Consider the following 26,349-nt stretch of genomic DNA (forward strand, 5'->3'; position numbering starts at 1 on the left):
TTGGTCTAGTATTTATACAGCATGTTTACATATTATGACAACTTGGTTTTTTTAAAAAACAACGAAACCACCTGAAAACTTGCAGATTAAAAAAGACTGAGCTTGAAGCCTGTCAGTTCTGAATGTCATTTAAAATCTTGACTTTCTGTGCACAGGTGCAACCTTCCTCCTCTATCCAGTGAATACAGCAAGGATGTTGGATCAAAAACCCAGCTGGTGACTGCAAATCCCAGTATAATTCAGAAAAGGTAGAGAGCATCTTGTTCCTTCTCTGGTTGGGGGAAACAAAAAGAAGAATGTTTCATGTATGTTATAGATATTAGTGCATCAGAGTTATGTTCTTAATGATCTTCTGATCCTGGAAAAGGTGAAATAGGCAATAGTTCGGTGTTAGTTGAAATAATTCAAGACTACACCCCTGATCCTTTCATAGTAAGGGAAACTAAGGGAAGCTGTCTTTTACAGTTATTTCTTCTACCATACTCCCCTCTGTTCTTCCAGTTCCCTCCCTTTACCATTAGTAAGCATGTGCCAGATGGCTTTTGACTCCCAAGTCAGGCACCTACTGATGGGTGGCCCAAACTACTCTGCTGGTCAGGCCAGCTGGCTGCTGCATCCCACAGTTAATGAAGATGCTAGTTTGGGTTTCTTTTTGTTTCACCACTGATAACCTCTGGGTCCTTACTCTCTTTGTATTATTTGTTTGATATTGGCTTATGGGTACAAAAGTGGTTAGGATGGAACTGATTGGAAAGTTGTGATTATACAAGCCTCACTTTCTTAGGAAACTGGGACAAAATTTTGTTGTTTATTAGAGTTGGTTGAAATTTTCCAAATGTCAGTAGCTGATGGGGGGGGGCGGGGGGGGAAGTCAAAACCATCTCTCCGATTTTTCCTTCCTGCATTTTGATTGCCATGTTATTTGTTTATCAGCCTGAGTGAGGTAGGCTTTTCTCAGGGAGAACAAGATCTGGTAGTAACCTGCCATGGTCACTGAAAAACACAGAAAAGTCAAAAACTAGGGCAATGAACAGGAAAAGATTAAGCATAAAGAAATATATAATGCCAGGCGCTGGGAGGTGAAGGATTGTGGAAGGAAGCAAAGCAGGGAAATAAAATAAGAGAAAGCCAGGTGCTTTAGAAAGAAGAAAGGCACAAACTTGGAAATGGATGTTTGATGGTATTTAAATGTAGTAATTTTCTTCTCTATCAGGAATTGAAGGCTTCTCGAGTTATGTGTGTGGAAAAGATGTCAGTCTTTGAGAGAGTAGAAGAGAGAGGGTGAGCAAGAGGGAAATGGAGTAGTAATCAGCTTCAAGAGCCAGTTCCAGGCAGAGAGTCTGAACTGGAGAAGGTGTAGAAGTGCTTATGCGATGAGATCAAAACAAACCAAACAGAAGTGGCAGAGGTTGGCACCAGGTGCCAGGCAAGAAGAGGGAGCTGCTCAGGCACTGGACCTGAAGATGGGGAATCTGAAAATCCCATGGGACATAGATGGCTAATGGAGTTGATTTCAGAAGTGGGATGAAATGGCCAGAACACCCCATCAAGGAAAGAAGGTCAGTTTGGTGCACTACAGATAATGTGGAGTTGTCCAGCAAGAAGGAAGGGAAGGAGTGAGCAGATGGTTGAAGAAGCAGATGGAGAAAGTGAGATGCTACTTTGTGAGGGGATATCACAAGGAGGAATGAAGGGGGAGGGAAATGGGAAGAAAGGGAGGAAGGAATAGACAGGCCACATGAAACAGGATTGTGTTCAGTGTCAGTTTTCAAGGTGAGTGCATGACAACTGTGGTACAAGACCTTTGATAAGAAAGTAGTGTGGGAGGTATATGCATGTGTATTGATTAGGAGGAGATATACAAGCAGTAACTGCGAATTACACAGAAAACCAATTCATAGTGCTGAAAACTGGCAGAAACTTCCTCTGAGGCCTGGAGCTCTTGAGAGATCTGACACTGCTTCCTCTGTCTGATCAGGAAGAGATTTTTTTTTTTTTAATGATATTTTACTGATGTTTCCTGTCCAAGCTCATTATTTTACCTCCTGTGTGTTAAGTTACAGTTGGAAGAAAAAGGTTAAATCTTGGAAGTTAAAATAGAAGAAGAGACTACTACTCTGTCGACAAATAATCAATTTCTATGTAAAGAAGCTTTTTCTGTAAACTGTAAATCCAGACTTTCATGAAATTCAAGAACATTCAGATTGGTGATTTTTTTATATATATGCTTCTAAGCTATAAGTTAACTAGCTTCACAGTATGATATTATTTATCATTCTTCCCCCTTCCTCTTGTCCTTACTTTAAGTACATTGATATTGATGAGGCTTGACATCTCAATTATCTCTCAAGTGTGTTATGGCAGATTTAGTGAATCAGTCCTGAACACCATGGCTTCTAAAAGATTTATCCTTATCAGATAATTCATGATGAAGCATGTTAGATAGGGCAAAGTTTTCATACCAGGGGTGTGTGGAGGCAATTTTCTGTGTGGTTCTAAAACCAGAATTATTGCCTTTAGAAAACTGAATTGTTGGCAGTAATTACTGCAGAGTGATACCTGAGCTACCACTGTTTCCCTCTAGATTTACAGCCTTAGGATGGGAGAGTCAAGATTTTAATCTGGGAGTACACTGACTTTAGAGATATCTTCTAAACATAGCCTTTTAAAAAACTTAAGAGATCCAATTCCTACTCTGTTTTCAGCAGGAAATGTGACTGTGCAGATATTGCAGTTTTTACTTGTAAAATATTGTGCTCAGTTCTCATTTGGGATTGAAAAACGTTGAGGAATTTCCTATCCTAACTTTGCTTCATATAATACAGGAGTACTGACAACAGATGTATTATCATAGAAATTTCCCCAGCTGACTAAGAGGGCTTGTGATGACTGCCCCAGTTTCTTTTTTTTTGTCTAAAATATTTCACAGGCACCTTCCTTCAATTAATATTGGAACTCAATAGTCCTTTGAGCCTGTGTAAAACTTCTTTTTCCACTTTGTATTCAAAACTTACTTCTCTATCAGACCCTGGTTTGGGTTTGCCGTTAGGATTGAAATGTTGCAAAAGCTACTCCAGGGGCCACTGTGACCTCTCCCACCTTCTACCCCCCAATACTGCTGAGGGACTGCAAAAAGGTTGGTGTCTGATGTTTCCAGTTCATTCCCCCACCACTCTAGTCAGCTTGGCCTTATCTGTAGGGAACCACTTTGTAGGGAATTTATTCTGTATTTGTCCTGGTTTTTATTTTCTTTCGATGAGTAGCTGCTATAAGTCCCTGCCAGGAAAGAGGCAGTGCAGTAGTGAGACTGGTGATGTGCCTACAGCCATTCTTAAACTCTGGGAAAAATCAACAAGGTTATGTCATTTACAGTGATTGTTTCTATATTCTGAATACTTGTCTACCACTGTGGAGAGGAACTAGTCAGTGGATTGCACATCGTAAAAACATTAAATAGCTAGTGATGATTTTTGACCCATGGCATAAGATTTTTGACTAAGAAATGCAAAGGGTTATTATTTGGGATGTGGATATTATGTGTTTCTGAAGTCACAGCCTCTGCTGTTTAAAAGAAGCAAATTCTAGCAATTTCTTACCATCTTCAACAACTCTTGTAAATGTCACATAATAATACTCTTACCTTTTGTCTAAACTTTTAATAAATCTGCAAACAAATGCCATTTGCATCAACCTTCCTTTCTTGTTGCCATGTCTGCTTGCTCTAACCCATGCACATATACGTTATCATTAATGTGAATATAATAGTCCAAATAGATGGTTTTGCAGCATTCAGTAAATTTCAGATCAACTGACGTTTATCAGTGAGTATTTTATTCACAAGCTGTGTGAGCATTTCTGACTTGTGTAGAAATAATGTCGTTAGAAAATGGCATGATGTCTGTGGTAGCATTCTTTATTTGCCGTAATTCAGCATTGGCATAACCAGCAGAAGCTCCCGCGGTGTGTGGCACACATCTCCAGCACCATCTTTGAGATGTAATCTGGTAATTGGTTGAATTGTGCGAAGCTTTTCCCCCTTCTCATTTCAGGGTGCTGTATTTTCCCAGCACAGATGGTGCAGGAAGGAAGACATGTTGCACATGGGGGAGAGCAGGCAGCCGTGCCACCGCTCCGGGCGTGACTGCTGCTGCTGCTCTCAGCTTGAGGAGCAGGTGGCAAAGAGGGATTCGGGGTCGCTACCCTCACAACCCTCACTGTATGATGAGTAATTAGATCAGCTCCTTTCCATGGAGAAACCCCTCCCTGCCTCTTTCTTGCCTCTGAAGGGAGAGCTCAGAGTCTTCTGCCACCTGCACCCTCTGTGCTGGAAAGCACATCATTCCATGGCAGGACCAGAACGTGGAGCGATGCCGCTGGTCTAGTGGGAGAGGAGAGCCCTTCTGCTGAGGGAAAGAACCAAGCTGCCCTTCCCCACCTCCGTCTCTCCTATGCAGCTGCCTTAGTGCGCACAGAGGCCACAGGGCTGGGCTCTGAGGCAGGGCTCTGAGGCAGATCTCTGCTGCCACTGTTTGATATCTTCTCCCCTCAACAACACAAATCCACTTGGATAAGGACCAGGTCATTCCTGTATGTGTTTAGGGCTTTGGAGGTTACTGTGATGAGATTCATTATGAAAATTTCTGTGAAATATCTGCGCTGTCAGCAACAGGGTGAGGGTGTGGGTGATCCATGTTCTGCTACTACAGCGTTTATACTAGAGCATGCCTTGTTGTTTTGAGCACAGAAGTGAAGGGTTAATGGAGGTGGTATCAATCTTCATTCTTTCAAATGTGGTTATTTTTGTTTAAGTCTTTATAGTGAAGCCTCTCAACATTTGTTTAACATTGTCAGTGGAAACAGTCTGGCTGAAACTTGGATAACCAGATTTAGGATCAGCCATTACATTGCAGCTCAGTATGAACTTCTATCACTGAATGTGAACATTTTTTTTTTTTTCAGTAAATTCATTTACTTTTTTGATCTCTGAGATCTTTGACAAGGTTTTGCAGCATCCAGTTTTCTGCACTAAAGCAAAATGAAGTGATGAGACTAAAGGCTAACAAATGAGATGATTCTGCCTTTGAGTTTTGAAACGTCAGTTAAATATCTCTGTTGTTTATTAGGTTCCTGCAAAATTTGATTAAATTTGCTTTCCAGTTCTCCCTGAACCTTAAAGCTAGCTAATTATCTTTCCTGGATGCAGTCTTGAAGACATCTTTGAATCCAGTTGTCTTAAACCATTAAGAATAAAAAGATGGAACTGAGGCCATTATTTAATTTGATAAAAGCCTCCTTCATCTTTGATTAAGCAAATGTACAATATTAAGTCTGCTGCTGACACTTAGGAAAATGGTGCATGAGAATTCCTTTTGACTGTGCCTCCATGTAAGTATATTCCGTTCCTAGATAGTTACATTTTAATTTGGTAATTGCAAAAGATCAGAAAAAGAAAGGAAAAAACCCCACCCATAAGTTATTGAAGGAAAATCCCTCTTGCTCATCTTGTCCTTCCTTTAGGAGTCAGGTGATGAGAATTTTTGTGTAAAGGCATTTAATCACCAGGTTTTAAATATTTCAGAGATTCCTCTTTCATTCCTGGTATCTGAATATATCTCAGATTATTTAATTAAGAAGTACTCTAACGTGATAAGAATCATTGCTTTCATTCACATTGCAAAACTGCCCTTTTATGTTCTTCTGCAAGAGTCTGTGCCATCTATGCCAACAGCAAGAGGATAAAATTTCTGGGAAGCACTTCTGGAGAGGCAAGACTATAATAAACCCTCTGTATATGGAGGTTGCTTGAAACCCCGTTTGTTGGTTATCAGTCTTTTATCTCCTCTAATGCAAAGTTCCTTTAAAAGCTTTAAATTTATTAACAACTAAAGCTTTAGCTTCTCTTCAGGGAACACCTCATTTTGTCCTCATTTGAACAGAAAAGGAAGTGAAAGTGAGGTGATGGAGAGGACTTGTCAGTGTTACCACCCCACCCAAAGCAGAGCTAGGAAAAAAAATCCGGAATTTCTGATTGGCTTTTGTGATTTATTAGCTGATGAACAGAAATATGTGGAGTTGTAACAAAGCCATGTTGTGGTTAAGACAGTTTGATTCTACTATAGCCATGCTTTGACCCTGTTTAAATCAATGGCTTTTACTCTCTTATCTGCCCCGTTTCTCCTTAATTTCCAGTGTGGACAGAATTATAATCTATATTAAAGTAAGGAAAATATATAGAATCGTTTTTAAAAATGTTAATATATTTTGTGTTTTCCTCTGCTTTTTACAGAGGAGATTTAGATGATTTTTCCTTTGAAAGTTGCAGAGTTTGGCTGCAAAGTCATACTTTTCAGTGATGTAGCAATCCTAACCTATGTAAGAGACATATGTAGAACAATCTTTTGCAGTTGAATCAAACATTCCCAAATAATTTATTCCATTTAAATTAAACCCCACATGTAGAACTCCAATTTTAAGGTCAGCTTTTGAAATCATAGCAGTAGATCAGTCACACTGAAAATCATCTGTCTTCCCACTACAGATGTAGAGCCAATACCAACTAAAATGGCACTGCAAGCGTTAGTATTAGAATTCAAAGTTATAAAGAAAATTTAAACTGAACAGAATGCTACCCAGAAGGACCAAATGTAGAGTCCTCCTCGTAGGGAGGAATATGTGAAAAATTGGGGGAGTTATTGGCTAGGTGGCATTTCTGCTGAAAAGAAGCATGTGGTGTTAGGTCAATGACTGAGGATGAATAGGTCATGTCCTGCTATTTAGATAATGGCTAATGCTGTGCTGGATTATCTAAATAAGTGTAATACAATAACAGATATATTTAAGATCAACTATGACCTCACCTGGGGTACTGTACTCATTTTTGGCACCTTGTGTTCACAAAAGTCCCAAATCTCAACCATGGAATGTCAACTGCAAAATGCAGTGAAGAGCAAGAAGGAAGGTATCTATGAAGCCTAAGCTCCAAAGAAAGGACTGTTGGATCTAGAGGTGTCTCAAAACGTACTGGTGGTTTGAAGAGAAATGTCAGTTGCTTCTTGATGAGATGAGAAATAATGGGCTGAAATTTTGGGTTATGTAAATGAGAACTGAGAGGAAAAATTGTTTAATCTGATAGGAGAAAAGAATGAAGGAAAGCCCGAGGAGATCTGTAGCAGCTTTCTGGGATACCATTAGCAGAGGTAGTGGAGGTGAGAACGATACCTCATCTGCAAAAGCAATTGCTAGATATTAAGAAGAACTTCCCAGACAACTTCTATAAAAGTCTCCATGTTACAGTAATTTAAAGGGATAATTTATAAGGGAGTGAAATGGGAAATTCTAAATGTCATAATATCATAGTTTGATGATTTCTCTTAAACAAAAATAAATGTTTTAGTAGTGATTAGCATAAAGCAGAGATAGAAGATACCAGGATTAAAAGAATCTGTTTGGATTTCTGATTGAAATGTCCTCAAATTTCAATTCTAATGTGTTTTTATTGTGGAATTGGAGAGGAATAAGATGCATTTTCTTACATGCTCATTTGTATGACTCCTACCTTAAGCTGGGATTTTGGTGAGAATCATAGTTATCTCTATTGTGAATGGCATTTTAATTCCAAATCTTTGTTTTACCAAAATCACCAGTGCTTACCCATATGTGCCGATATTCATTAACACATTGCCTCACACATTTTTCTTTTTCGCAAGCCATTGCAGGAAGACTGTTGCTTTTCAGGTTGTTTGGGGTTTTTTTTACCTTTTTTTTCCTCACCTCCTGGTACCTTCTTAAGACCACTGTATTGAAGAGTCTGCCAGCAGTACTGAACAGAAAGACAACCAGCTGTCTCATTTTCCATTATTAGGTTTGTGAAATGGGAAAGCAGTATATGTCCTTCAGCAAATAATACTTTTAATTAAGGTGATTTTTTTTTTCATCCTTATGTTTCTGCAGTAGGACTTGATATGAGAGCTTCTAAATCCTACTGCCAGTATGTTCAATAGCATACCGAAGCACCACATGTTTAGGTACATAAGTAGTATCTTCAAAGTCAGTGGAATAATTTACACGTGTTTTGCTGGATCAAGCAATTTAGTGTCTTGTATGAGTGACCCAATTTTTTTCAGGTAACATCCACAAAGATTTTTAAGTGCCTAATCCATGTTAGGTAACTAATCTTTCTTTGCAGTGTTTGGCTCGAACAAAGATTTTGCTAATACTATCCCATCTCTTGGATTTTTTTCAGATATTGATTAGAAAGCAAAGATAGGTTTTGTTGGTGTGGGGTTTTTTTATTTGTTTTTGTTGTTGTGGTTTTTTTTTAAATGAAGATACAAGGCATCCTGCAATTTGAAAGATTGCAGATAATGAGAACACAGAAGACTACTACTTCCCTGCAGTTGGTCAGATTGTGACATTCTCCCTTGTTCTTTTGTTCCTGTCTCTAAAAACAACTTTCACTGTTGCAGCATCTGCAGCCACCTGAACCCATAAACTTCAAAGAAAGCCTTCAAATTCAGGAGAGGGTCACAGAAGGTCAGGTTATCCTTAAGGGTTTAGCCACAGGCTAAAAGCTTTAGGTTAAGCATAGGTGTCAAAGAAGAAGACAGGTTAGTTAGTATCTATTTTCTCATTGGACAGTGGAAGGGATTGCTGGGAATGATATAATCTAGTTGAGAAGACTGGTAGGTTTTATTCTTCTGCTAATCTCTACTGGTTTGTGCAGACTTGTGAGATCCCAGCACTGCTGATCTCAAGCAGAGGCTGGTGGGTTGTGTGGTGGGTTATTCAACAGTCTGCAGTCTGGGCAGCAAGGTAGATTGAGAAACTAGTTGCTAAGTTGGTCAGCAAGAGCTCGTGACTTAAGAGTTTTGTTCTTGTATTCTCAACTGGGGAGAACAAGATTTGGCCAACTATTTTTAGAGAGAATTTGTTATAATGAATCCAAAAGTATTTGAAATGTTTTTCTGCTGACATTTTGGTTTTCATAGACAATATTTCCATTCATATAATGTCTGGAAAGATTTGCTTGTTTGTTACCAAAAGCAATGTTTTTTTCAATAAAAATTTTAGGACAATATTTCAATATGAATTTCGATGAGAAGACTAAATCAGTAGGACTTAAGACACTGAAGGAAAGGACGAATGGAGAGAGAAACACCGATGTGGAGTCCTTTAGGGTAACAAATTCTCTCCTGGTGTAAATCACTGTAGCTCCCACTGCAGTACTTGACACCCACAAAAAACTTGACTTGGATTTTTTTTTTTTCTCATCAGGCAGGATTGGCTCTTGCACTCATGTAGCCTTTGGTTAGACTTGCTTTCCAAGCCAAAAAATCCCAGAGGGTGTAGATGAGACAACCTCTTCTTCCCAGTCTGCTCTGGAGTCCAGGCAGCCTTCTCTGCCTGCCCTCAGTGCTGGAAGTATAACCTGTCCTTTGAGAAGGACATGTAGGCAAGTTGATTTGTTTGGAAAATACTAAGAGGCTGCTAGAAGAGGCAAGACAGAAGCTGATGCTTGATAGCGAAGCCATTGGTGTAGTTTTTAACTGGAGAGTTTTCACCTCTAGGTACCAGTGCTAGTTCTGTTCTAGGCAGCTGGAACCCTAGATGCTAGATACAGTGTGGAAATCAAAACACCTTTTTAACCCAAAATTGGTTATTTCTCATAACTGGGTTAGTACCAGTATGTGTACATATTTTAGCAGCATCATCTTACTGAAGTCTACTATGTAGACTTAGTGAGCGGCCAAAGTGCACTTCACTAGTCATGAAGATAATCTCACAGAACCCCCTAAATTCCTCCTAACAGTAATACCTAAAGAAAATCCTGTTATATCCCTGGGAAATAGAAAGATTTGTTGACATTTGTTGTTTCTCAAACTATTACGCTCCACCAAAAGCTGGATATGCAGTCTAAAAATCTAGGAGTGTGAGTTTGTGACTCATGAAATCTTTTTGATAAGCAAAAACTGAGCTGATTAAAAGGACAATTGGCTTGAGTCAGAACAACACTTGCAAGGCAGTACTCAGATATTGTTTAGGAAACTAGCATTTGAGAGACTGTAATGTGCTGAAAGAAAGAGGAAGGCATAGGCTAGAGCGAGTCTAGTGCATCATAGTGAAGAAGTCAATATAGTGAAGATAAACATTTAATCTTAACAAAGGGTTCAGAACAGAAGTGACAATGGAGAATAAACAGGCTAAGGGTTTTTAGGGAAACCAGAAGTTAGACGGATCTGGAGAAATTTTTTTCAGGAGTTTATAAGTAAATAGTCAGAGCAGTATCAGAACCACTAAAGAAGGACTTTTGGGACTATTTTTTCACATGTTCCCAGTGAATGGTAAAAAAGGAAGAGTAGTACCTGTATTAAAAGAGTGCGAAAAAATGAAGGACTGAAGGAGTTAGTTATTCAGACTTGGTTTAGTACACAGAAGGAGAGTAGAAATGAAGTATCTGAAGTAGTACACTGAAGGAAGTATCTAGATGTTCAGGCAGCCTTTCACAGGAGGTAAAAAAAAAAAGTTAAATCATCATTGAGGAGAAAGTATCAAGGATTAAAACATATTTTCAAAGCCAAGGTGTGCAAGGTATGAAAGTCAGTTTTTCAAGTGTCTGCGAAAGTTGTGAGCTGCTTGTGATACTGATTAATTTATGTTCCATAAGAAGTCTTGAAAATTGTAAATAGTTTAATTCTGACAAGTCTGGAATGTGGTTTTAAACTTGGAGGCAGTGGGTAGAGGGAGAAGAAAGTGTCAAGCAGCTCCACCCACAGACTCATTAAGAGAGGTCTTTGGAATGTCTGATTTTATTGTACAGATGTCTGTTTCACTTGTTTGCAGGCTGATAGAATGAACAGTTAGGTAACTGTATATATGCAAAATGGGTAGAATATTTATGAAAGCCAGCTTTTCAAAATGAAATAGCAGAAATAAAAAGACAGATGAGGGGTTTTTTACCAAAATGGCCCTATCTTTGTATTTCTTTTATGAGTTAGTTAAATTTGTGAAGAAACATAATCTCAAACCTGAAGGATTCAGTTAATACATTACCAAGTCATGGTCTGTTCCTGGAAAACTCTCTGAAGATCTTCCAGAAGGAGCAATATGGACGAAAAGGGCATACAGCAGGTAGTTTCCTCTTTAGTTTTTATGCCTAGAAAGAGTTTTGCTTCCTTTGTTGGTCCAGGAGCATGTCCAGTATCTTCCAAAAAGCAACAGTAGTTTTCTTGTAGCTATATTAGTTCAGGGGTACAAAAGGTCTGTAGGGAGAGAAAATATTCAATAAAAATATAACCAAGCATTTAAGCACACAGGAGCCCTTCCACAAGAGGTGAATAAGAGAAAGTACCAAATTAAGCACCAACAGTTCTGAGAACTATTTCTGCTTTTTACAGTGAATCAGCTGACGTAAGACACTACCTCTACCAATAGGTCTTGCCTTGGTTATCTGCTGGAGAAGTAAAGGCATAGGTTTTCTTTCAGTTCTCCTCTGCTCCATCCATACCCTGGCAGTGTGGCACCAGTAATCGTCTCAAGTCTTGACCTTAGACCTACAGAAGTCAATGAAGCCATGCCTACACTGCAGTGGAGGAGCTGCTTCCAAAGCAGATGGAAGCCAGAGCTAAAGGAGCACAAGGAGATGATTAGGACCAAAGGCTGCAGTGTAAGTTGGGAAATGCTCTGAATGTGTGGCATCAGACATCTGACTGGACAGGGATTCCCCTCGTGTGCTCCATCTTGCCTTCTTGTCCTTTCCGCATGCTTTGTTGAGCTGAGCTGGGGAATGTACCCATGTGCTTGAACTAAACCACAAAGACTTCCCCAGATTTCTGTCAGCATACAGGACATACCAAGGGCAAATCAAGCTCTACCTCTGATTAATTTTGTTATCCCTGTAAGACCAAAACTTTTCAGTGCATTTACTTGCATTAATTGAGGATCCCTGCCCCACAGTGCTAGATATTAATCTGAACAAAAGACAAAAACATGGAACAGGACAGTTCCAGAGAACTTGTGGTGGAAGCAAAGGGCAAAGATTAATGGTACAGACACAGACAAGTTCAACAAAGCCATACAGTTGGTGTGACTAGCAACAGCCTCTGCATTACCTGAGTGTTCTTTTTTTTTTTTCATAAAGTCACTTGGTCAACACATAGGCTGTATGCATTTTCTTACCTTTCACTATGCTGTTCTTACAAACAAAACCTGTGTCTTTTTAGACATAAGGCAAGAAGTAAGAGTGGCCTCTTTGAATTTGATGCTATTTCTCAAGCAAAACATTTACATTTACATTAATGATGCCTTATCTTGAGTGCTTTGGAGCAACTTCTGCCAAAGAGCATAGATACTGTGGGTTTTTGCAGTCTGGATGGTCTGTACACAGCATTCGCTTTTTCTTGAGATCGCATTTAAATAGCAAATGTCCGGTTTGAGAGCTCCAAAAAAAAGTGTGACATCATAGTAAAAAACTAGAGCTTGAATACTTGCAGATTAATCATAAAATAAGGTCAGGTTTGTATGAGTTTAAATTTGATCAATTAATATAGAAGTCTAGATCAGAATGTATAGACAGCTTGTAATGCTGAACTATATTATTAACAGCTAATAAAAGATGGAGCTGTAAAGTGCAAGTATAAAAGTACTCTAGTAGAGTAGTTTTAACACTCTTCCCTGAGTATGCGAATATACAATGTTAGGGTTTGGCATTGCTGATTTTGGCATGCTGTTTGTGCATTTGAATAACTTGTGTACTTTGTACTGAAGTAGGCAGGCTGCTTAAATCAGACCCTTAAGTTTCTGACTCTCCGAGTCAAATTGCACACTAAAATTAAGTATTCATTTAATATGAGTTTTGAAGCAATACACGAAATTTCTCAAGTGTCTTGGAATAAGAAATTTTAGCCACTTCATGAACTCTTTGTACATGAAATCTTGTAATTCTTTTTAATGTCATCTGTGCCAGCCCTTTGAATTATCTGCAGGGGTATGGATTCTTTGTGCTTTAAAAGGAAATGCATTTTTCAGACTAGAATGTTCCACTCTGACTGTCCTACCTGTTTTGCTTTACTCTATCTAGAAGGATAGCAAACAACGTGCAAAATACATGTATTTTTTAATTTCTAAGTAATTTATTTGATTACATGCTGGGAGGGTGTTGATTCTTGTATCATAATTATTACTTCTGCTACTGTTGGCAGGGTTTACTTACAAATAAGACAGTGTTTCTGCCTGGTTTTATGCCCAGAGCAATGTTTCAGATCAATAGTGGTGAATACACACTGTTCTCAGAAATTCTCTTGGCTCAATTTTTCAGTGCTATGCCTGTTTTAATACAGTAGGTTGGCATTATTGAGTAACACTGATATGAAGTACAGTGTAGAATAGAGAGCTGAGTCCATCACTGTTCATTCTGTGGCTTAAAAGATTGTGGCTCATTTATAACTTAAATCAAAATTTATTTCCTGAATCTGGTCAAATTCTGTGTCAGTCTCTGCTACCTTGGACTATCTAGTAATGAAGTACTGTAGTACTGTAATACAGTAATATAGACTTATACCAGATGGTTGTATTTACGATGCAACTACGAGAGATACTAATCTAATATTACCTTTTCCAACCCCACTTCAGGCTGAGACTTGGCTAAACCCAGGGGGTAGATTTTTATATACCCAAATCTAAGCATGTAATTTGTAATACTCTGCTTACTTTCTGGAGAGACTGAATGGATGCAGATTTTCATATCTTAGGTTACTTGCCCAAGTAATCACCGAGTGCAAGCTGCTTGCAGGTAGAACCAAAAATGAGTGTTCATATTGGCACAAAGGTGTCTGGATACCACTAACAAGTAAAATGGGAGGCAGTTCAGAACTGAAGTTCCTTCATGGGTTGTCTGTTGGCTGGCATCCACTCATGCCTTGTCCCAGTCAGTCTCCCAGTGAATGACAACTTAAGCTGTTATCATCCTTCTGTGTCAGGAAGGAGCCTTTGGAAAAGCTGCAGAGTGTGGGTGGTACTAAAGCATGTTTGACAGCCAGCTGCAAGGTTTTCATCTGACCTTTAGGAAGTGTTTCTGACTGTTGATCATGAACTGTAATGGAGAGCAGGAACCAAAAGGCTTGTTTCTAGAGCATGATGTAAAAGATTTGATTTCCATCTCACTTCAGAAAGTGGGGGGTTTTGTAAATGCAGTAAGTTTAAGTAAAGCTGCTGTTTGCAGACTGTTGCGAAGCTGAAGCATTTAGCAAGACAGATGAAATATCATTGTCCCTCATTTTCAGACAGGCTAACAGAAACACAAGGAAGCCATCACAGACCAATAGTGAGTTAGAGTGAAGTCCAGAGCAGCATATTCCTGGCTCTTTGCCCAGTCTTCAGTCATAGTTGTTGAGATAACCAGTGTGAAAAGCAGACTTACATTCTTGATTGCCTGAGATTAATTGGACCTGCTAGAGAACCTGTTTCTGTCTACAGAGTTGTTAATTGCTGTTCACACTGTCAGAATATTGCAGGGTTTGGTTCTCATCTCTGATTCTTCTTCCTCAGATACTGAGGTGTTCATCAAGTGGCAAACTTACTGTTCAGGGAATTTTCCTCTGGCACAGACTGGCAGGACCCTGAGCATCCCACTTTCCAACACAGTGGATGATATGCATCAGTTGTTCAGGGATCTGTCCCTTCTTATTAGATTTTCAGAATCACTGAGCAGCCACAGCACAGAAAGACCTTAACATCCTCCTTTAATTTTTGTTAGTGCCTCTGGATGTTGCTGGGTCAGCTCAGTTCTGGAGTACTATTTATCCTTCCTCGCATTTTGCCCTTTGCAACATTGCCTGAAAGTGTGTCTCTGTGAAATGAAGTCTTAAATAAACACCATGAGCAACAATTGTGGAAAACCAAGGAAAAAAAAAAATCATCAGTGGTGGTGAATGTTATTTACTTACTTGAAATAAAGTGGGTGTGAGATATTGATGCCTTTTTGCCTTTGTGTGCTTACTAGTTGCAAAGGATAATTCTGTCGTATAAGAGTGAACTGTCTTTCAAGGGACTGATTCCGTTTTCACATGGAGAAAGGCATGCATCCATGACAACCTTGGAATTGTGTTTTGTTGTCTTCAGGTGGCTCTAGTAAGGATCTGCTGGCTGTGTTAAGACACCAGAGGTATACCAACTGAAACCCTGAGTTTTCAGTATGCATTTTGTGTGTTTTGGACTATTCAGAAGGGCTTCTCGTTCACTGAAGGACACCTACTGTTAGTAGTGGCAGGGACATTGTAGTGGTCAGGGCAGAAAATGGGAAGCAAAATTTCTGTTGTGTGCTAGCTTTCTGATGTCGGGAAAGGTCGCTTTTTGCTTCAGATCACTTGTTTGAAAAATTGGCTATAATGATACTCTTTGGCAAAGAAGAGGTTGATTTTTAGGAGTAGATGTTTCTGGAGTTCTTGGTGACCTTGGTTAGAACTCAAATAACATTCTCTGCTTAAAAGCGAGTGAGACTGCTTTTGAGTTTGTAGCAGGTTGAAGTTCTGAGTTGAGCTGGGATATTAGGTAATCTCACTCCAATTTTCTATTTTATGCTTTATTCTACTTTTTAATCTGTCTTTATGTAAAGCAGCATTGTCTGAGAATGTGTGTGGGGACTGAAAGCTTCTGTCCAGTTTATCTCCCTTTCTGTGGAGGAGATGGGGAGTAGCTGGTCAAGCAGCAAACATAGTCTGACGAGTGACTCCTTCAGATCCCCCTCACAGCCTGACAAAGTGAAAATTGCTGCTGAAGCCAGGGAGGTATGGGGAACTGGCAGCTGCTACATGGTACAGACAAGGTGGAGGAAGAGTGTGGTGTGCAGGTGGTGAGCAGATACAAGGATCTGAACCCTAGATCTACTTCTCATCTTTCTTGAGTTATGTTTTACCCTTTCCTCACAAAACATCTAACACACTAAGTGTGTGGTGCCAGCTCTGTGTGGCTGGAAACAAAGCGGTGTCAGTTGGCAACGATAATGTGTCCAACTGATGTAGGGGCAACCTGTGCCCCTAACAAGGCACTCTTCCCTCTGTATTCCATACTGACTAGTCATGAATGTCCTTCAATGGCTGCCTGGCAAGGGCTCTTCTGTAAATTGCTCAGAAGGTTCTTTGCAACTTCCTTCTGCGCAGTTTGCCAGAAGTTTTGAGTTGTGCAAAGTGACTGAGCAGTTGCATGCATAGACTGCAATCATGAAGTGCAAGCAGCTCTGACAGCAGCAGCCTGAAGAAAGAGGACATCCTAGTACGTGATGAACTGACTGCTTTCAGGATGGTGGCTCACTAATATAGCCGTGCACATGTTGACACTGTTTTTCTGTACATATCCTTGAACTTACTGAGAAAATTTGCTCAGACTTGATTTTTTTCTTCCCTTTTTAGGATTGCTCACAACAGATAAGCATGTTTCTTCTTCACATGTTTGCTGAATCTGTACATTTGCTCTGAATTCTACAGGATTATTATGGCTAGGGAAAAAAAGGTTAAATAAAGAATTTTAAGAACAAACTGCTTATAAGGTAGGAACCCTTTGGCTTGCAGCAGATTTGGAATTTATGCCGAGTGAGAACAACTTGAATATGGGGTGTTGAATACTCACAAGAAACGGCTCACAATTGCACCACACAAGTCATTTCAACAAATAAATAATTTTCAATTACTTTTTTGTGTATGCATGGACCACTTTGTGGAGCGTTTACTAGCCAACTCAAAAACTGTGATGTTGGTTTATTTGCTCTGCCATAGTCACTTAGCTCTGAGTCACTGTGCAGAGTGAAGCAGAAATTATCTGTGAGTCTCTTACTTGTATTTAAATTTCATCAAGCAGTCTGCTTTGTGCCATTTAAGTCTTAACTCAAAGATCTGGCTGGATTAGCAATGCAGGCACAGCTGGATTTACAGTTAATGGATAACATTCTCTGCTGGTGTATTATATCCGTATAGTTCTAGTGAAGCCAACAGAGCTACACTAATTCTCACCATCTGAAGAGCTATGGTTCCTGCAGTTGCTCTCTTTCTCTCTGCTGCCAAAGCTTATGTTTGGGCCTTTGTGCTTCTCCAACAGAATTTAATGATATCCCTTGTGTTTGAACAGGGCAGAGTGTCCTATAAACAATAGGTTTTTGAGCTAATGACTGAGTGTTAATGCTGGGAGCCTTTCCTGAAAATTGAGGTGTATGCAGCACTTCTGGAGGACAGATCTAGGTTACTTGTGAGGTATTTGTGCGTTTTATTGTACTTTTAATTTGTAATGAAGTTAGCACTGAACTAGGGCGCATTATTTAACATTTCATAAGACCATTTCATACTGTAACTCTTAATTAATCACAGATTCCCCATTTCCTTCACCATTTCAATTATTTACACTTATGTATCTGTTCTCCAGATGTCTACAATGAAATACAAACACAAATGATAACAGAATCTGTAACAGAGTTCCTATAGTTCCTAAAGACACAGGCCAAGAATTTCTGAATATTTTGCAAATAGTGTTTTTCCCTAGTCCTTGGGAAAATTTTCAGTATGGAAAACAACACTCCAGCATTATTTGTGATTTTGGCTGAATGTATTAAAAAGAGTAGGATTGGAGTAACGTGGATAAATGAAGCACTGGTTTGGATGAAATTTCATAACCATGCATTTCCATGTGACAAAATACAGAACTAGCTATTGTAAGTGCAGTTGTTCACTTGAGACAGCTGTTGAGCTTTGGATCCAATGCACTGCAAATGGTCTGACCTAACTGGGTATCACATACAGTTTCCTGTAGGCTTCTGTGGTTAAGAGAGAGAGGAGTGCTTTGTGAAGAGGAACTGTCCTCTGAAGGTGCTTATTGGTCTGAGCTGGCAATAGGGGTGGTTAAAATGACCTGCTTAGATTGAAATATGTCTTAGGCCTCCTCCAAAGCCAATCTTCTCTGGTCTCTCAAGGAGAGGAGGATCTGCCTTACTTGGTGAATGATGTTTGCAGCTGCTGAGTCGCACTTTGAAAAGTATCTTTGATAACCAGCAGCAGCTTTCAATTTAGAAAGTTGTTCCATATAACAAATTTTGATTTGTTACTGTTGTTTGGTAGACTTGATGGATCTTGCTATCTGTTTGCTACTACCACACAAACAAAAAATTGTTTGCTAATGAGTGTTACTGTAAAGAGACTGCAACAGGCTGCATGTACCATTCAAGAAAATGGTAAAATATACTCAGTTTTCTCTCCCTCTCTTATATATGTACATACACACACGTGTGTGTGTGTATATATATATATATTAAAAAAATAGCAAGAGTTACTTCTGATAATCTACTCTTAGAGCTGTGCAAATAGCTATTTATTTTGTTAGCTTGGAAGGTCCAAAGAAAGTAAAATAATTATTTTGAGTTATAGGAAATGTTTTTGAGGGATCAGGCTGGAGTATTTAATTTTGTTTTGAAGCACTTAAAGTATTTGTATATGAGAAAAATGAAATGTGAAATACAGTTTAAAGCAAGACCTGACTATTTTATTTAGAATCTATTGAAATGTCTTTATACTTTTCCCTTCCAGCTTTTACTCTGAGATGATTTGCAACTAAGCATTTCAGATAGAAGGCACGATCAGAAACCCTGCTTAATGCCCATCAGTTAAGGTCAGCATGTAGAAGAACTCTGAATCATACTCTTCATAGCCTTTTATTCTCATAGTAGCATTTTAACTTCCAAATCAGTTACTCCAGATATGCAATTATGTAATTAAAAGCAGAAATTGGGTTTGTTTTGTAGGAAATCTAAAGTTATTAAGAACCAGAAGCTGCTGATTATTAGCTGAAATTGTAGTTTCATGTTGTTTTTATTCAATGATGAACTACAGAATGATTAAGAGAGCCCTTCTAGCCATGATTCATATTAAGTCCTAGTGTTTTCAAAAGGCTGTCACTCTCGGTTCCTATATATTTTCTGGTGCCTATATCCTTAAATTCATGTGAATTCTTTAGAAAATGTAATTGGATATTTTCATTGTGTATAGCAGGGAAGGCTATCTAATATTTTGAAAGATAACATTTTGATGACTACCCATAAAACAGCACCCTGCTTTTGGCTACCAGAATGCTAATATTCATTGTTCTAGGAATTAACCAGCCCATAATATGTGTGGCAGCGGCATCATGTTATCCCATTTTTAATTTTTTGTAATGCATGTACAGACTCCCATAAAAGCTTCAAGTAACAGTGTACATTCTCCTTAGAGGTTAATGCTAGGTTAAGGAGATGGGCTCTAGTACTAGTCTTCATTTTTAGGTATGACTTTGCAATTTTCTGGAAAGAGGTCTGCCTCCTATTTTGGGCTAGTATTTTTAAATGTTATACATGCAGCAGTTACAATACTGGACTGATAAAACTGAGAAACAGCCCTGTGACTCTATTGACAATATAATTGGTGTTGCCCATTATGGTTTATGAATTTATCCTGCAACTGAAGTTAATTGCTAACTCTCAAATTAACTAAAGTTAATTTGTCACTCTCAAAGCCAGTCTCTGGTATAGATAGAGGTAGCATCTATTCTGCACCTTGCTGCAGCTCAGCTTCATGACGCGTTTCTCTGCATTTTTTGCACAACATTGCTGCTCGATTTTGCTTTTGCCAGGGGACACTTTGAGCTGCTTGAGCATGAGGAGAAGCTCCTATATCTTTCCTTGTATTTAAAATGGCTAGAGTAGGTGCAGTTTCACAGCTGCAGTGGTAGTGAGAACAGTTTAAATGATTATAAAATGAGAGAAAAGATACAAATCTTTTAGCTGAGCACCAGGAACTGAAAGTGGCACCTGGCAATCGCAGGCTCAGACCAAGATCACATGTGAAGCCCTAGCGCTGGTGGCTGAGCTGGACAGACGGCTCACATGTGGCAGCAGTGCCTGCTGCTTCACCCGGTTTTAGCAGAAGTGAAACACGAATTTATATCCTCCCTGTAGGAGATTAGGCAATCCTAATCTCCACCAGATGGTTATTGAGTTCTGCCGTGAACTAAGAAAATCATTTTTTCCCTGTTTACTTATCATTCTAATGAATTAAAATTGAGCTAATGAATGTAAAGTGTTACAAATATTTAACTTTTATTGTTTCAAAAAAATTAAAAGATAATCAGCTAATTTATGGATGATGAATCATTCATTCAGATAAAAGCATCTTTATATCAGTTGGTGAAATCCCTCAAGAGTGGTTATTCTTCAGGTAAGCTTTAAATTTTTGGCCCCTTTATGTAGACTCACAGGCTTAGACATAAGGGCATTATGCCTTAGGTGTGTATTTACTTAGCCAACACTGGAGGTGGATTTAAGTGCTACCTGTGCCCCATCCCTAGCTTCTTGCTACTGATTTGAGGGAGAATTTGTGGAATTTGTGCATGTTCTGCAGCTGTAGCTCAATGCACCTCTGAGTGTAGCATTAGCAAAGTTGCAGAGCTTTGTGTTGAAGCAACCCTCACAAATTTCATTTGACTGACTCCTTGGAGGTAGTAACCCCTAGCAGGAGGCAGGAACAAACAGTTGGGAGAAGAGATCATTACATTCTAAATTATCACAGTGAATGTGTGTGGATCGAAGCCTGAAGCAATTCTACAAATCCATTCAACTGTTTCTGTTTAGGTTTTGACTGTGTATTGTAACCCCTTTTAAATAGGCATTCTTTTTTATTGTTCTTGTGATAAGACATCAAACCTAAGAGTGTTGTTCTTGTGTGGCTGACAGTCATTTACATCTGCCAGTATCAGTGTCTCTTAATGTTGTACCTTAACCCACATAATTTAAAAAAAATCACCCCTGAAGTGCATTTAAAAGTGAGAAATAAGAACTGGTTTGTGATGGGTATGCACTGCTTAGGAAAAAAAAAACAGAGATACGGGGAATTTATAGTTGTTCAGTGTATGATAGAAGGACAGTTGCAGTGAGCCATGCTGTGGTATCTCGAGGGAATTTTATAGTCCACAATTTTGAATGCTCCACAGAGAGCGTCTCTTTTAATAAGTGGCATCAGCCTCTTTGCCTCAGCACTGTAAAAGCTTAGATGCTCTTGCTAAGAGTTCCCTGTTGTAGAATGAGACAGGCAGCTTACAGTAAAGCTTTTTTAAATCAGCAAAAGTGGCAAGTTGATCCCTGAATTACAACAGCCATGCTAGCTAAAAATGGATAGGAAACAGATGTCTTCAATATCAAGGGTTTTCTCCCCAGATAACCAGAAATGTTCTCTTCACAAAAATGAAAATATATCTTGCTTTGTTGCAGTGATAAGCTGAGACAAACACATGATTCAGAGTGCTTCAGGACTGAAAGAGGAATAGAAGTCCTTAAATTATTTCCTTCTCTGTTACAAGCGGCCCTTTCTTCCCCCAGTCAGTGTAGTATGTCTGGCACATTTAGCAGAATCATGAAGAAAGGGATGGCGTGTCTGTCTTGCTTCTGCTGGTAGATCTACCCCCAGGAAAAATATTTTGAGCAATGGTTCAATGACGAAGGTGAAAGCGGTAAAACTATTTGGCATTTACATGTTGTTCTGCACTCACTTTTCCTGTATCTGCAGTCACTTTTCCTTTATCTCAGTATAAATTAAATGAAAGAAGTTCTATAAATATGTGCCCAAGAGATCTGAGAGTGACAGCTGTTGTTTGAAATCCCAACGATGATTAAAGCTTATTTCCTCACTGATCTTTTGACTCAATTACAACATTAGACTTTGGTTCCTGCTGGATATCGCCTCCTGGGAAACAAAGGCAAAAATACCCTTGGGTCCACAGCTAATAAGGCGGTTCCTTGCTGTTCTTGGAGGCCTTGTTCCAAGGCAGTCAACACAATCAGTTGATGCAAACAGTGTATGTGTATTATTTTTGTGGTAAGAGCCGCTGTGTGTAACTGTACTGTGGAGGATGTCAAAAGATAAATGAAGAACAGGGACAGGGAGAGGAAGCACTGGGAACCGGGCTTGTAGTGACATCTGAGAGTTTATGACATGCTGTTGGGAGGTGAGGAGGAAAGGCAGGTATAGGAAAGAGGGAGGGAAGCGGTGACAAATGCTGTATAGTGTTAGTACTTGCTACAAAAGTAATTTATCAGGAAACATTATGAGATTTTACTTTGTGCTGTAACTCAGTTGACAAGGGTCCTCCTGAGATGTTTGTGGGGTAGAGAGCATGTTACTGAACTGTCTCGGTATAATTATTACTTTGCTAGTGTTCCCATAAGCAAAATAAATGCTTTTGCTGTCGGGATTGCAACTCCCCATTTTCAACTGAATGAAATGTGAGAAAGAAAATCAGAGTTTTTATTTACAAATCCAAGTCCTACAGAATTAGGCATTTGACGTAATGGTTAGGTTTGCTTTTTATTTCCCAGAGCTCTCCTCTTCAGTGGTTGAAAATGGTTATTCCAGAATCTTAAACCTCCAGGAGCCCATCACTTGTTTGAAGATGGATGCAGCTGTGAGTTCCAGCACTATGCAATGGTATGAGTCCGCTGGTTAACCTGAAATGCTGGAGAAAGTTGTTTGTAGTTTTGAAACAGGAAATGGGAGCAGCCCTAGCAGATTCACTGCCATTTGCTCATGAAAACCTGAAGCCTCTAACAAACCACCAAAAATCAGTCTGTACTCATCAGCCTAGCTACAAACTAATTTGCAAAGATGCATCCATCAGCCTAATGATAGAGGACATCCTTGGCCTGCCTGGCCTATGATGAGGAAAAGCCCTCACAGCCAGTTATGACAGAAGTATTGAGAGGCTTTGTGATACAGAGAAATAGTGGCTAGATTAAAGGAGCGATTAATTGTTACCATGCAGTTGAAACTGTGTTCAGAAAAGCTCTGCAGTACTGACCAGAAGGCAGATTCTTCTTTCTCCTTAATTTTCGGTTTTCCTGGTTTCCCTCCGTCATGAGAGAGGCAGGTCAGTCAGACCACTCTCTGCACTCACAGACATGGCAAAGGGAATTTCAGGATACTCAGGAGCAACTCCAATGGGTGTTCTACTCCTTGCTAAACTCTGCTGTTAGCAGGAACCACCTGGTTCCACTTAAGAGCAGCTCTCTCTGGGTGACCAAATGTATTAAAAATTGCAGGTGGGTCCCATTTATTTCACATCAGAACCATTTGGATGCAGTCTGATTATTTTTGTTTCCTTCCCTGTTTTGGCCCTTTAAATCAGTATTTAAAAACAATGCAATGAGGTTGACAGTTTTGCTTCTCCTTTGGTTTGCCATTTCACTTGCCTTGTCCTTGGTGATGACCTGTCAATCACTTGTTACCTCCTTCTATTTTTAAGTAGCTTGCTGGAGGACTTTGCCTGGTTATGCTTCTCCTTTTCCACATATTGTGCAGTGTTTAAAATACAGTGTCCTTCCTTGAGAGGGTTTGTTCCCTGTGTGCATTTCTCTTGGCTTCTCTTCCTTGTGGCTGTATGGGCCCCTCCTCTCAAAGAGCTGAGCACATCCTGTAACATGCTGTGTATTTCCTTCCTCCTTGTCTGTCTTCTCTTCCCCGCTGTCCCTCCAACAGTTTTGTAGAGATTAGTGGAAGTAGACAATGTGTAACAACACAGGCTGGGCCAGGTCCCCATTTGTAATCATTAAGCTATATTATCATGATACATATGCAAACCTGTGTATGCACAAACCCCAGTTCCACAGCTGGGGTAAAACTATCATGCTACACACTTGAGCTGTTGGAGAAACTCTGATATGAAGAGCTCTTTGCAAAGTCTCCTAAAAAGAATTTTTTTCACATCTCTCTAGTTGCAATATTTTAGAGGGTTTAATTCTTTTGTGTAGCCATTGCTTTGGCTTTTGTTTTTACTGGGTCAATAGAAGAGTATAAAAATACCTGACATGCCTCATATTCTGTGAGACTTTAGTTATAGTTGTATGAGATATGTTTCTTCTATATTATTTGGTGTCTCAACTGTGTCTATATGTCTGTTTTATTTTTACTCCTAAACTGTAACCTTTTCACTGCAAAGCCTGTGTTGGGGACATACTATACTAACCATTTCAGATGCCGCTTATTGAGCCTGATGATAGCGATAAAACTCAAAAAAAAAAAAAAAAGGCGGGGGGGGGGGGGAAATGCAATGGTTAATCATGAACAATGTTTATAGAATTACAGGCACCAGCCCATCCTTTTCTTAATTAAGCTATCAGCTGACCAGCCCTATGATTCTCCTTAATGAAATAGGAGGTGGCTGGATGACGGAGCTGAATGTTCAGTGTTGGGTCAGCCTGTAGTTTGTAGGGATGGTGGTGGCATCCAGGGTCTAGGTTAATGTTAACTGATACTAGGAGAGAGAGAAAAGATTTTGCTATAGATGTTAGCAAAGCATGAAAAGGTTCGGAGAAACCCTGCCGTGTTTGGAACCTTTGGTCATGAACCATAGGCCAGAGATAGCAATGGAGAGGGGTTTTTTTTACATATAAAGCTGTCATTTTAGGTCACCTTTATCTCTCACTATCTCATAAACTGAACTCAACCTGTGACTCCCTTGTGATCTGGACATTGCTAGTTTTAAAAATTTAATTCCATGTCATTGCATTTTGATGTTTCATTGGGAATTTGCTCACTCTGCTTTTATGCTGCATCTCTCAAAGCATCTCTTCTCTGGCTCTGATCTCAGCCTGTTCCTAGGTGGTCTGTGTAACCTTTGCATCTTTTTTGTCTCTGATTTTGCTTGTCTCATTATATTACTACCCCAGTTTTGCAACAAAAGCATGATTAGCCATTTAAACAGTCTGCATCTGCTAGCTGGTGTGTGGAGCTACATTTCATAACATGGTCAAAGTGCTCCGAGGTAGAGATAAATTTGCACAGTGCAGTTTTTTTGCAGAGTGATGACAGTGAATTAAGCAGATCAAAAGATGTGTTAAAAATGAAAAAGCAAGAGGATGGGTGGTGGCAGACATTGCCTTGAGGAGTTAAAAACTGATATGATGCTATTATACCTGATCTTTGACCACCTGTGCTAGTGCTGTACAAGCAGGCTTTCAGGCTGTGCTGATGGGGCTTTGTTTTTATTCGTGATTGCAGCTGCAGTGTTTTCACTGTGGTCCTGGTGAAATTGTTTGTTTTCATCATTCCTGTCCTTTTCTGCATGACAGGCATCTCTGCACATGTCCTTCTAATATTTATTTATGTGTCTAAGTAGTTAAAGGTGAAGGAGGTTTTTCTAAGTGGCCATCCTTCAGGGGTTGTGGCTCATTTCTTGCACAGGGTCTGATGAGGCTGATGGACCATTGTTGACTCCAAAAGGCTTGGAGAAGGTCCCAGAGATTCCTCTTCTATTCCTTTACTCCTTCCCCTGACAAACGTGCATGTTTCAAAATGCTGCTGCTGGTCTAATTGTGTCCTAATTGAGAAAAATCCTGGAGCAACTCCACTGAAGTCAGACATGACATCAGCAGCATTTCTCAGGCAGCAAATGTTGGGTCCATTGTTCCTGTCTGATAGCACACTTCCCTAGTCCCAAATCAGAGCAGTGTAACTATGTCAAATGCATAGTATCTTTCAATGGCAAGTGCAGCCTCAGCACTTTAGGCACAGCACAGGGATTTGGATGAGGTCAGTGTTTGCATTGACAGACTTTTTGTCGTTTTCAATAATTCTGTTGTCTAACCAGCGCATTCAGTGTAAGATCCCGGCATTAGATAAGGCATCATTCTTTGTTGGCAAGCGGATTACTTGACGTAACATGTTCAGTGTGCACTGTTGGTGCATAATACACCAATACATCATCCCCTAAATTTACAAGGATAAATGCAACCTCTTAAGCTAAACTGATACATATAATCTCAAAAGTACATTCTCCTGTGATATATATCGGGGTGATAGTGAATTAATCTTTGGTAGGTTTAGATAACTTTGTCCCAGTGAACTTCTTAGTGTGACAGTGATGCAGCTGGGTAAGTTGTCCACTTTCGTCAAGTGATAACAGCTTCACTTTCCAGACAATTCTTAACCACATTTGATTTATGCAGTGTGCTCCTGTGTAATGAAGGCAACAAGAATTTGGTTTGGGGCTCTCTGGGAGTGGGATCAGACCCTTTTGTTTGAAACAAGTTGTCTCTTTTCTCTGACGACATCTGTTTCTAGAGCATGACGGGGGGGCGTTTCCATGTTTCACCATCTCTGAGCTGTTTGTTTCTACGTGCATTTTAATGTCTGGTTCTGTCTGCTTTCCTTTGATCTCCTTACAGCTTTCTCTGTCTCTCATTGAGCTGATGAGGCATGAATTTCATGCAGTGCTTTTTCACTCAGTCACACTGAAGATACAACATACTTAGGAGGACTGCTCGCTGCCATACAGCCAGTATGGGTGAGCTTGCATCTG

At 39.6% G+C, this 26,349-nt stretch overlaps 1 protein-coding gene across 6 annotated transcripts in view; it reads left to right on the forward strand.

Moving 5' to 3' along the window:
- ST8SIA1 (ST8 alpha-N-acetyl-neuraminide alpha-2,8-sialyltransferase 1) overlaps positions 1-26,349 on the forward strand; it is a 208,918-nt gene that overhangs the window by 77,400 nt on the left and 105,169 nt on the right. For 5 of the 6 annotated variants that reach the window (XM_074902312.1, XM_074902309.1, XM_074902314.1 and 2 more), the window contains exon 4: positions 156-248. The exons of the other annotated variant lie outside the window; for it this stretch is intronic. In XM_074902312.1, coding sequence (XP_074758413.1) covers positions 156-248 — 93 coding nt within the window. The remainder of the gene's footprint in view (positions 1-155; positions 249-26,349) is intronic. 6 annotated transcript variants of the gene reach the window in all.

This window comes from Athene noctua, chromosome 3, assembly GCF_965140245.1.
Source record: "Athene noctua chromosome 3, bAthNoc1.hap1.1, whole genome shotgun sequence".
NCBI lineage: Eukaryota > Metazoa > Chordata > Aves > Strigiformes > Strigidae > Athene > Athene noctua.